Genomic DNA, 13,224 nt, shown 5'->3' with positions numbered 1-13,224 from the left:
CTCAATTGCTATTACTTACCTCATTTCTTGTCGATCTACTTATGAACCAAAAGATTTCATCCATATCTTTGATTTGCAAATCATTCACAGCCACTATATAATCTCCTTGATGAAATATGCATCCTAAATGATACGGATCTTTCCAATGAGAAATGCTGCAGTAAATTAGAGAAGGGGCAAACAGTAGACATTTTAGATTTCTTATCTAACCCGATCTGGAAATGAACAGAGAAAACCACCTTAGACCATAGTTTTAAGGCTACATTCCCTTACTGTCGTCAAATTTTGTTGAAGTTGGTCATGTTGATTTTTCATTGCCCAGCACATCTGTCAGGCTGGCATTAAAAATGTTAGAAAATGGAAAGAATCTGAGAACTGTTCATTTATTAGGACCAGGAAGAGCAATTAATTAAAAATAAAATTGTCTGCAAGTGGGGAGTGGGAGGCTATTACTATATTAAAATATTCCACACCAAGTTATTATACAGTCATATACTCTCCTGTGATCTGAATATCTTGCAGCACACTATACTTCAATAGGTTCCAAAAATTAGCAGCAGAAAAGAGAACTTGATGATCAATGAATGAACCCAGAAAAGGATTTACTTTCATGTGTGTGTGTGTGCGTGCGTGCATGCGTGCGCATGTGCGTGTTATTAAAATAAGTTTGTCAGTCTAGGAACAAACATTAAAAAAATTGTTATGCAAAGATTTAAAATAATTATGGACCTAGAAGTTGATTTCTATTTTATATCAATTAATTAATTAATTGATAAGCTTGTAGCTGTAATTTTGTTTGTAGCTCATAAAATTTCTTATTTCATTTTGTTAATAAATGATATCTGGAGGTGGTTGCTGGACTGATGAAATATTCCACCTCCCCTCCCCCCGCTCTGCTCTCCACCTGTCCATCTTTTTGGTTATCGTATTGAGGTATTCTTGTGTTCTTTTCTATTGTTTATTTTATTTATCTATTGTTTTATTTCTGTTCTGCTTACACTCTTTCATTTTCTTCCTTTTTATTATTGTAAACTGTCCGGAACATCATACATAGCTTTCTGAATTACTGCAAAGAGTATCAGGTATTAAACCTCATATTAGCCCTGTGAGGTAGACAAAATTAGGAAACATGCTCCTCAAGAAATGCTGAAATTCTACTATGCTGATGTAGATGCTGACTGGGGAATTCTGGGAATTGAAGTCCATGTACTGTATCTTAAAGTTCTTGAGGCTGAAAATAGGGATTGAAGGCCTGACAGTGTTTTTCCTTTCCTAGTTTTTATATCTAAGAAAGTCAGGGCAGGGTCACGTTCGATTTCTTTATAACAACTTCCTTTTTCTGTTCTTAATACATGTTATGCTAACTACCACAATCCTAATGGTGCAATCCTCTGAAGCCTGCTACCAATTCGGTTAGTCTGCTACTGTGTGTGCCCTTTGTGTGCACATGTGCACCTGAGACACACCCGTGCAGCACTAAAAAAGGAACATTTTGAAGCCTTCCAAGGCTGCAAAGGTAAGTAGAACAGCGAGGGGGGGAGGGATCTGCTATGCCACGTGATTTAGATTAGCTAGAAAGCAGGAAATCCGACAATTCTAGCTAATATAAATTGTGCATCATAGCTGATCGTTGCCCAGCTGATCGGTGAAAATACCAGTTTGCCGAAACTGGTAGCATTTTTTACTACTGATTCAGGCGAACCGGTCCAAACAACTATCATTTCACTCCTGCCTAATGGAAAACTTTGGATATTATTAATCTCCTTTCCACTTCATTTCTTGGATCCTTCCTCCTTTTGCCAGTCCCTAATATGATGGGCCAGTCATTGATACCGATAGGTCAACACAAAGTGGGTGGGGAAAGGGATATTCTTCAACGTCCAAGTCTTCAATAAGAAACGTATGATTTCCCATTTGGTTTGAAAAGAAAAGAAAATAGATAAAACATGTGATACTAGAAGCTGCCATTTGGTTTGTAGCTCATCAGATTTCTTATTTCATTTTGTTATTAACTGATATCTGGAGGTGGCTGCTGGATGGCAAATAAATTTAACAAATAAATAAATGAATGACATATACATTATTAGTTATTAATCAGGTGTAACATGGCAATCTATGAATGATTAGACTCTAAAGTTGTAGGATGTTGATAGTTTTAGTGATACATTTTTCCCCAGTCCCGTAATTTGATTAAATTAAGCAAGCAATGCAATGTTAAGAAGTTAATAGTTAAGAAGAAACCTGTTACTTAATGTCTTCATAATTTGGAGAAAGATTGTGGTAGAGAAAGTCTGACACCTTGTGGTTTACCAAGGCAGTAGTACTTTAAAAACTTGCCAGGTTTTTTTTTTGTTTTTTATATCATCCTGGGTGTCTATTGTGGGAATAATGACCATCCCCATGTTAGGCCTCTGGCATTATTTTCCACCAGTTGAATTTGCTTTAATACTGATGCTAAGATACTCAAGAACAATAGTTCAGTCAGCCTGGACTGCACAGCTCTGTCGACCAATTTGGTGTCTTCATATGTATGTTCTCCCTGAGGCAAACACCTCAATTTCCTTTTACTAGTATCAATTCTGATGTTATGAGATATAAATATAAAAAATATTTACTTCATATTTATATTGCATTGTCTTCAAAGTTTAAAGGGAAACATTTTTGCATTTGAACAACTGTTTTCACATGTATTTCAAGTTACTTTTTGATGGCTGTGAAATCTATTATAGATTTCTAAGATCCACCAAATGGTAGCTGGAGACATTATGATAACTATGAAAGAGAATGCACCTGCATACATTTTTAATCCTGACATTTCTTTTCAGCACAAGATTTGAGTGCATAGACTTGATGCTTAAAGTTATACATCTTAATTTCCATATCTACGCAACAGCTTCATGAAAAGGCTTCATTTTACAGAGATAAACATTCCAGTATTCCAATGTCTTTTGGCAGGATTTCATTTCAGACAGTGTTTATCTTTGTTTTCAAGGTGGGGGGAAGCTCTTTTTGTGAATTTATTTCACTTTGTTTCAATGCTTCTTAAAGTAATAATGATGCACTACAGTGGTGGGTTCCGGATCCCGTTCAAACCGGTATGGTTGGAACGGGCCCGGCGTTGCCCACATGGACGCGCCCAGTGTGCACACACATGCATGCACCGTGTCCATGCGTAGTACCTGCCAGCAATGCCTCCGCAAGCCTCCGCGACACTCCAGCTGCTCGGTTGAGCATTGCGCAGGCACTGTATGCACCGTGCACAAGCGCAGAAGCACCGAAGGCTTTAAAGGACAGGTATGGAGCTCGGGTGGGCAGGTGGGCCTTCCGGAGCACCGTACCGGAACGGTACCCGGTGCTCCGGGCAGGCTCCGGTATGCCCATAGCAGGGCGTACCTCCTGCAATCCATCACTGATGCCCTGTTGATTAATTACATTCATCTTGCCATGATTTGCTGCAGGTATATAATCAGTCTGAGATCAGATCCACAAATCTATTTCATTTCGAGCTTTGTTCCTTTGCTTCTTATAAAATTTATTTCTATTTTCCCCCCTTTCAGAGACTTAGAATCTATGCCTAGATAAGTGTATGATAAATGTAATAAATAACTATGTTAAAAAGCATGAAATCTTACAATTTTAAAATAAATAAAGGCCATAAAATTAACTTATAAATAGATGTTCAAATTAAAAGAATTAAGAATTAATTAAAGAATTAAAATGAAAAAGCTACTTCATGACTTTAAAAAAATTTTTATAAGGTTCTTTTGCAAAACTCTACAGAAAGACTTGAAATATTTTTTGTAATGTGAGAACTATCTAATAAAATTAATTGTTTTTAGTTAATGAAGTTAAAGGCTCAACAAACAGTGAGTTCCTGACTGGCCTTTTTTGGACTTGAAAATTAAATTAGGCTGGATTATGGAAAAGACACATCAAAGGAGTACCAGTCCTGTAGGACTGAGAAGTTGACTGAAAAATACCTTGAAGGATGACAGTCATAAACTGTTTCATAATATTGCCAAAAAACTGTAGTGTAGATTTGTACATAATTCACCAAAAGTTGGATTTACTTTGAAAGTGACTTTGCTACATTTAATAGTTAACCAACTGCACATTAATTAGTTGGAACTGTCTCTTGTGAAAGAATATTTGATGATGAGAAGATGGCATTACTAAAAATAACCCATGCATTTATTTTGGGCTGACAGAATATTAATTAAGATAAAGCAATATATTTGGTTAAGCCAGCAGGAGTCTTTGTTGAGAAACTGTAATTTGAATTCGATCTGATTCATTTTAAGAAAGCGAGTAGTTAACACATTCCCCACCTCCCAAAGCAATTCAGCTGATTGTTTTTTAGAAGTTTAAATAATAAATACAGTAAATAATAAAATATAAATTAAAGACTTTACCATATACGTCCAGAAGCTTTTACAAATGTTAAGTAGGAAATAAATTTATTCTGGGGAAGGAGAATATCCACCTGCTCCAACTGATTATCATCTGTGATTTTACTAAAAGAGAGGATGAAATCCAGAATATAAAACTGTCTGATCATAACATATACCATTTCAAACTATTGATATTCATACTAATTCTTAAGATATAACATATACTGTAAGCAATAGCAAGATATATAGCTGTCTAGATTGGACTGAGAAACATCTAGCCAAATATGGTTCAAATCTGCAGCAAGCAGATTTGAATAATCCTTTAATTTTGCATATAGTTGGATTTTCACCCCCTCCCATATAATTATATTTTTTATTTAAAATTCTATCTTTCCAAATTCCAATTCCAGCATTAATATCTTTTCTCCTCTTGGATATGGCAGGAGTACAGGATTCTGTCAAACCAAATACAGATATACAATTGCATGTCACAACCAAAGAAAAGGCATTCAGTAAGAAGGAAAAATTGGGTCATTTTATTTCTCTCCTACCTCTCTTAATATGTAAATAAAGGAACAAATTTATGCTTTGGTGAATTCATTGAATAAGATGATGGAGAGATAAAGTTAAACATTATTTCCTGGTTCACCCAATGGAACAACATGCTAACTTAATTTTTTGGTTTATTAGCTACCAATGTGATGTTTATCTATTTAAGAGTTGGAACAATTTGACAAGGTTTCCTTTTAGATCTCAACATTTTACCACCATGAAGGAAATAACTATTCAAAAGAAATTCTTACCTGAGAATAATGGACAATTGAACCACTGATATATAGACGACTTTGGGTGTTTTCCCCAATATTCTTTGTAATGGCCTTGGTTCATGTTGACTATTTTCTGCCACTTGTATATCCATCTGATTTGGGGGAAGGATCACTAATTCATTATTGACATCTTTTGGCTTTATTTTATCTTCCACTTTTTCTGAAACCCTGAGAGACAGATTATATTAACCTTAAAAGACATTTATCAATTCGTTCCTAAAAATTCTTAACCTCTGGATAATCACCTGAAGAACCACACTTGAATGAAAGCAGATCATGTAAAATTAAAAACAAATGTAGGATAATTCTGGGAAAGTTTAACTAAAAAATGTGATTGTTTACTCATTGGCCCCATGGGCGTCATGAATTTCTAAAGTCAGTCTTTTGTCATGTATTGAAACTACATTAAGGGAGTGTTTGTAAATAAACTTACTTAGATTGCATTGTTCTGCTTTGTCGTTTTTCCCCCTCAAAATTGAAAATTCTTCCTGATTTTTTCTTTTTCTGCACCTTCACATATTTAGAAATCCAGATTTTTATTTGCTTCTTGTTCTAACTCAAATAATTATGGGTGATTCCATATTTGGACAGTCAGATATGCCTTTAATCAGTGTTGAATCCTGGCAACTTCCAGATTACTTCAAATATTGTTATTAATAAATGCTATGTTAGGCCATACAGCAAAACATCAAGGTCGCATACTTCTTTTCTTGTTTGGCTATTTTATTAGCAGGTTTTGCTTAAGCACAGCTTGATATGTCATTCTCATCAACAATATAGTCAGCATTAAATACAGATTATTTTAAAAAGCCTACCTGAAATCCACTGGTTGTATTTAACTCTGATTTGATGTGAATTTGGCCACTGTGTTATTTACAATTGGCTTATGTACAGGCATAGCAAAAGAAAACAAAGTGTGTAACCAGTGCAGAAATAGAATAGCAGTATATTTCTTTAGAAACTTATTGATCATGAGTTAAATATGTGATCAATATGCAATTAGAATTATTGATGATAATTAGTATAATTCCAACTGTGCTAGTATTAATATTAGAATTAGATTTTACTTTTAGTACTGGTCTCCAATCTTACATCAGTTTGAATTCAGGAGATATATAGTTAACGTAATATTTATATGCTGATAGTCCTTTTGAAATAGAATTGTACATCAGCAGGACTGAATGTACATTTTCTGATGCAATAAAGATTAATTTAAAATAGAAAGAACAGAGATGAGGAACACAGGAGCTGAAACTGAGCCCTGGAATTTTCCCCTACAGTCCAAATCTTCTTCCTCCTCTTCCTCCTCTAAACCTTTGACCTATCTCCCCAGCCCTTATGCTTTTAGAATTCTCATTCTCTCTTCTTTCCCAATTATTTGCAATGAGCAATTAAGAGAGCAAATCATTCACAATATTTCTGAGCAGGGAGGGGGATTAATTTCAGCACAAGAAGAGAACCCAGAAGGAAGTGCATTGTGCCATTTTTAGGGACAAAAGACCAGAATGAGACGCCTCAGCATGACCAACTGTAGCAGCCAGCTCCGGGCAACTCTTGCCACCACCAAGTTGCCTCTGCCAACTCACTGCTGCCAAATCATTATAGGACAACTCAACATGGGCAATTTATTGCAAGGACTACTTGCTGCAAACACTTGGGACAACTTGCTGCGGGTGCCAGATGGAACTGGGTAAGTGGGCAGATGAGTGAGTGATGAATGAGGAGAGCCAGGTGGGTGGGCAGATGATTGGGTGGACACTTTCCTGCCCGGCTGTCCATCTGGACACCGACAACGAGTTTCCCCCACAGTGAATGGCCCAGGTTGAGATGCTCTGAAACAATTTGGTAGCAGTGAGTTGGCAAAGGCAACTTGGCGGTGGCAAGTACTATCTGTACCGCTATCTGTACTCCACAGCTGGCTGCCCCAAGTTGTTCAAAACAGCTATGTTGTTCTTTTAAAGAACAGCAGGAATTAAGCACTTCCAGTAAAACTACTTGATATGTGCTATACAATAAAGGATTGGATTTTCTGTCATCTATTGCCATTCTGGTTTTGAAGCCAACTCTGGTGGTCTTACCTACACCATGCATAATCAGGAGAAGTTTTAACTTCACACGCAAAGCTATTCACATGGAAAGAAAGTTATAAAAGAAATGCATAACATTTGTTTCAGGAGAGAAACAACTTATTGCTAGTATACTTACAAATCTTTCATGGACATGTATTCTTTAGTGCTACTAGGCTTTTCATTGTCTGAGATGGTAGATTCTCCCAAAGTATTAAATTCATCAATCACCTCATCCAACTTTGAAAATAAATGATATACAATTAATAAATGTGTGTCTTATACACTGTTTGTACACAAATGTCATCAACTAAACTTAACAGTTTCTAGATTTGGAGTCTGCTATTGTGGGAATATTAATACAGTCTCTATGTCATGCCCCCAAGAACTAACAGAGATGGAAAAGCTGTCTTCGTTGGCCTTGGAGGAAAATGGGGAAGGACAGAGACAGTCCAGGCAAGGCTTTTCTGAATTAGTAAACCCTGCAGGAGAAGAGCAAGGACTACCCCCTCCTGATCGAAGAACAAGGAGGGAAGAAAAATGGTGAGATCAACGCAGATTGAGCCGGCTACGAGGGAGGAGAGTGCCCCACTCCCTTTCACAAGGCACATCAGGGGATTAAGATGTAAGGAGGTGCCGGTGGGAGGGACATTTGTCATGAACAAGCACTGAATCTGTGGACTCTTGTGTGCACTTGTCAAAGCCTGGATATCCTACTCTGTCTTGTGGGGTTTGCCTGCTTTGCTGAACTTCTTACTCTGGTTACTGCTTAGCTAACCTGGCTTATAATTGGACTACTGGCCCTGATTAATGTTTGGTTAACCTAGCTTACTGCTCTATTTGCAGCTAGAGGCTTCTGAAGGTGCATGTTAGAGCTGTGGTCCAGACATTATGGTGCACATAATGCTTAAATTTTCTGAGATTATGTTAAATATGTATTAACATGAGATGTATTGGAGAGTAAGAATCTATACTTTGGGTGCTAAAAGAGATCTATTTCTCTCTCTCTCTCTCTCTCTCTCTCTCTCTCTCTCTCTCTCTCTCTCTCTCTCTCTCTCTCTCTCTCTCTCTCTCTCTCTCACACACACACACACACACACACACACACACACACACACACACACAAAAATACACACACACACACTTGTATGTGTGCATGTGTAAATAAATACAATGTTAAATACTGTATTTATTTATGCAAATATCTGTATTGTGCTTACTCCATGGCTAGCCTAATCGATAAATGGGAAAGCATGCCATTCTGCTTACCTGAGCTAAAAGACTTGTTGGAGAAGCATAATATTCTTCTTTGTCTTTTTCTTCCTGTTCTTCAACAGGAATATTTGTCAGTTGCCTCTGAAACAATAATTTAATTATTCTTTACTCAATAACATTTGAAAAGATAAAATAAATATTAGCTACAAAATAGAACTGTGCGGTTCCTATTTATTCCTTATTAGAAAATCAGAAATGAAGTTCAGAAAATGGAGGTAACTTATTAAAATATATTTATATGTTAAATTGTGGAAAAACAAAGCCAAATTAAAACCCGTCTCTGCCAGTTGATATAATTTGTCTATTAATTACAGTAATAAGAGCTGTTGATATAATTGTAAAAGACAGTACATGGTAAAATGCTCAGATACCTACTGAACATTATCAAGCTAATGCATATATCCCATATACATATATTTTGTATATAGTCTGGTCAAAAGGCAAAACACTTGCCTACTGCATTGTTTTACTAATCATTCATTCATCAATACTAACTATCAAATATCACCATATTTGGAGCTTCACAAGAGTAAAAAGAACCAGAAATAAAGTAACAATTGGTGGGTGGGTGGGTGGGTGGGTGGGTGGTTGGTTGGTTGGTTGGAAGGAAGGAAGGAAGGAAGGAAGGAAGGAAGGAAGGAAGGAAGGAAGGAAGGAAGGAAGGAAGGAAGGATAGCTAGCTTGTGAAATTGTCTCCCCCTTTTTTGCAAATAATGAAATATTATTTACAAATATTTCAGATAATCCCGATACATATCCAGACTCACCAGACATTTCCGAACTCACCAGACGTTGTAGGAGTTTTCTTGGTGACTCATAAATATGTAATTCCTTCTGGATTTCTTGACAACTAGGGTCTGAGTTTGGCCTTTTTTTGTAAGTTGATGCTGCTGTGTCCTATGCCCCAAACAAAATAATTAATCACTAAATGGCTTTATTTCAAAGTGATTAATTAACAGTGATAGCTGAGAATCTGAGATAGAGAATTAATATAAACAGACACTTTTGCTTTAATTTCCTTTTAATATGTTACAATTGTTTAAAAAAAGTAAAGGTTTTTTTTTAAAGCTATGCTTTATCACTAAGGGAATATTTATCAATGGCACAGGCAGGATATTCTGCTAATATTGAGCATACTGTGGAAAAAGAGATGGGAACTTTTCGGAAAACAATGTTTTTCAACATTGGGGAGCTTAAAAAGTGTGGACTTTGAACTCTCAGGATTTTCCAGTCAGCATGCTTGGGATGCTACCCAGTTAATGATTTTGGCCCATCTCAGATAAGAAATAAAAATTGTTGAAAAGAGACCAAATATGCAGTCCTTGCTTTATTCTCACGCCACCTTAAGTATTGAATAAAACAAAAACCATAGATATCTAGAATTATCATAAGAATTGAAGAAAGTCTGATCAAGTACATTAATCAAGTACAAACTCCTAAAACAAGCTAATAACAACTAAGTATGCTTAGTGGGAATATACGTGTAACTATTAGGAGAAAGAATGAAAAATGAAATCAAATTTCTTAGGAGAGGGAATTTCTGGACTTCTTAATATCTTGTCCAATTATATTCAATAACTGACTTGCAATTAAATTGCATATGTCTATAAAAGTCTATAAAATTAAACACTTACTTCATATTTAGTGCCAAAACTCTGATCCTTCATAGAGGTAGTATCCAAGGTATCAAGACCGGCTGGGATGGATTTGGAACGACTTCTGATTTTCAGTTTCTGATTCAAAATTTAGGCAACAAACTTTATGCACATTTACATAAATTACAACAATTGTTGATCATAATAGCAATAGCAATAGCAGTAGACTTACCGCTTCATAGGGCTTTCAGCCCTCTCTAAGTGGTTTACAGAGAGTCAGCATATTGCCCCCAACAATCTGGGTCCTCATTTTACCCACCTCGGAAGGATGGAAGGCTGAGTCAACCCTGAGCCGGTGAGATTTGAACCGCTGAACTGCTGATCTAGCAGTAGCCTGCAGTGCTGCATTTAACCTTTTATTGCCACCTTCATAAAAGCTGAAGACATGCTTCTGTAAGCATTTGTAGTGTGTAGGATATATTTTAGACAGATTACGGTATTCATCATTGCTTGTTCCTGTTTATTTTACACATTTCCTTATTTTGTAAACCAATTTACAAATTATTTTTGACCCACAAAAATGGGCAATGTACAGGAGTGGGCTGCTGGGGGTTCGTAGGGGTTCAGGATAACCTCTAGCTAAGATTCTGTGCTGTTCAGAGGACTCCCAAATCCCACTCCTGGCTGGCCCCACCCCTGCCCTCCCAGGAGTCTCCTCGCAGTCTGTTTTGAATGCAGGTAAGTGCAGGGTGCAAGGGGAGTGTCGGGGAGGATGAAAAATGGGCCTACCAGAACTTTGGGAAGGCCAGAAATGGGTGCGTTTCTGGCCTCCAGAGGCCTCTGGAGTCCGGGAAGGCCATATTCACCCGCCTGGAGGCTCAAGGAAAACCTCCAGAGACCAGAGAGGGCAAAAACGTTCCTCTCTCTGTGGTGCGGGAGGCGACTAGGCCATTCCCACCATGGCCACGCCCACCCAGCAACTGGGCAGAGAACCCCTTGCTAAAATTTTCAAAGCCCACCCCTGGCAATGTATAACCTGTGTTGTAAATAAATGGCTATATTCTTTCTTTGAAACTGCAGATGCCCATACTTAAGACCCACATTACATTCTATCCATCTAGGGTGGCAAGTATCTTCAGAAAGTTATGCAAAAGTTAGCAAAGCACTACTTGCTTGCTTCATTGTATTCATTGTCATTTAATCCTCAAACATTTTGCTGTGTTGAAAACTTCCAAATTGTATTTTCTAGGTGAAAGAGGCATTATTTTGGGATATTGTATTGTTTATTTATGAGCTCTTGTGATTAAACATTTTGTGACAGGGGTCATTGTGGCTGAGCAGAAAAAAACTTTTTCTGCCTTGGTGCTTTTCTGGAAACAATGCAAGGATTGTGTTTCAAGGCTATAATAGTCCCAGGTGTGCTGCCCTTTCATTGAAGTATCAGATCTTTCCCAGGATGTGCCCTGGACGGAAATTGTGTTAGTTCTTGGGTTTTCCCCTTTTTGTTTTTTGTTTTTTACTGCATTGTATGTTATTGTATGCCACCCAGGCACTTATGTAAATGTAATTTATAAATAAATATAAAAGAAATAAAAGTTTTCCCTTACTAGCAAAGACTCACCAGTAATCAATTTTATGTTTGTTAATAACATGGAAGATTGATGATTAGGTTTAGGCTAACCAAAACGTCATGTAACACTTAAGAACGTTGCTAAATTTTAATAGTGGCCATAGTCAGCATAAACCATCTGGTGCCTTCCTTATATTATTTAGTTAATGCTTTTCTGTATAAGTTTGATTTATTGTTTTATTGTTTTTGAGATTGCTTTATAGTTATTACCTTTGATTGTTTTATAGTGATCGTTTTCATTGTTGTTGTGAGCTACCCAGAGTTGCTTAAAATATAATTATTTTTGTCCAATAGCAAAAATGGGTGGGCATATAAATTGTTTAAATAAATACAAAACTGTTTGATGTGTTGTAATCCTGTCTTTTAAAATTGGAGTTGGATCACAAATAAAAATCAAGAATTATGTAGATATTATCTTGTCAACATTCAGGAGATTTAGAAGCCCACTTTCTCCACGGAAATTTTAGTGAAAGCGATATGTGAATTGAGTGGAGGAAAATTGACTCACATTCTTAACAAGGAGGAAGAACTTTAAGTAAACTTGTCTTTAATGAAGGCAAATAAAAAAAGAATGAGCTCATCATTATCAACTTCAAAAGTTGCTTGTAAAAGTGACATTTTTTGAGCTAATTTGAAACTTGACTTCTGTAATCTGATTACCTTATTAAAGCTTTTGGCAACATTTGCTAGTAAAAATCCCATTTACTGTGCATGCCCTGTTTCCTTGTGAACTAGAATATGGTTGGAAAAGGAAGAAGTGAAATGAAAATTAACAATTCAGCTTTTTCCCCCTCCAGAAAAATTAGATGTGGTATTTTAATAACATAAACTCTTGCTGTAAGTCAAAATGGCAAAAGACAACAGTAATTTACCTGTTTTTCTGAGCACAATGTAAACAAGAAGGTGGCCCATTCCTCAACTTCCTTGCTAGAGTTTTAAATATTTTAAAACAGACAAAAAAGAAACAGGCACATGAGTGAGGAATCAAAGTGTGTAGATAGGAAAGCAACAGAAGTTAAATATTAAGTCCAGATGATGTTCACAACCTTTAGCAATTCTCCCAGATGATGAGTCTCTGTTATTCTTTGCCCTTGCCTATGAATTGCAGAATTAATCAAGAAACATGCAGAAGCTACAACACCTATCTGGGCTTGGGAATTAAGCACAATGGCTTGGAAGAGTGGAATTCCTTATATTTGGATGCTTGATTTGTACGCTGGAATAGGAAATTGGAAAAAAAAAATCCTGGAAAAAGACACAGGAAAACCACTTCTATATTGTTGTGCAGTAAAACTCAGCCTTTCTATGGAGACTCAGGCTTAATTTAGGAGATTTTAAATCCCTCCTTTTAAAAAAGAAGAGGAGGAGGAGGAGGAGGAGGAGGAAGAGCAGGAATTGTTTGGTTGTAGGTTACTTGTTTGTGAGCTCGGCAGCTATGTA

The 13,224-nt window shown here is 36.6% G+C and overlaps 1 protein-coding gene across 5 annotated transcripts in view; it reads right to left on the bottom strand.

Annotated features, from left to right (window-relative positions):
• The window catches only part of PLEKHS1 (pleckstrin homology domain containing S1), a 31,705-nt gene that overhangs the window by 6,649 nt on the left and 11,832 nt on the right, over nt 1-13,224 (bottom strand). For all 5 annotated transcript variants that reach the window (XM_087725847.1, XM_087725845.1, XM_087725843.1 and 2 more), the window contains 8 exons: nt 12,657-12,711; nt 10,194-10,292; nt 9,346-9,456; nt 8,554-8,640; nt 7,424-7,524; nt 5,195-5,386; nt 4,413-4,514; nt 20-155 (listed from right to left, as the gene is read on the bottom strand). In XM_087725847.1, coding sequence (XP_087581973.1) covers nt 20-155; nt 4,413-4,514; nt 5,195-5,386; nt 7,424-7,524; nt 8,554-8,640; nt 9,346-9,456; nt 10,194-10,292; nt 12,657-12,711 — 883 coding nt within the window. The remainder of the gene's footprint in view (nt 1-19; nt 156-4,412; nt 4,515-5,194; nt 5,387-7,423; nt 7,525-8,553; nt 8,641-9,345; nt 9,457-10,193; nt 10,293-12,656; nt 12,712-13,224) is intronic.

Source organism: Thamnophis sirtalis, unplaced genomic scaffold (assembly GCF_051295495.1).
Source record: "Thamnophis sirtalis isolate CommonGarterSnake01/CBP01778 unplaced genomic scaffold, rThaSir2_p1.2 scaffold_11, whole genome shotgun sequence".
In the NCBI taxonomy this organism is placed as follows: domain Eukaryota; kingdom Metazoa; phylum Chordata; class Lepidosauria; order Squamata; family Natricidae; genus Thamnophis; species Thamnophis sirtalis.
The sequence above is the reverse complement of the archived record's forward strand: the minus strand, read 5'-3'. Positions and strand labels throughout refer to the sequence as shown.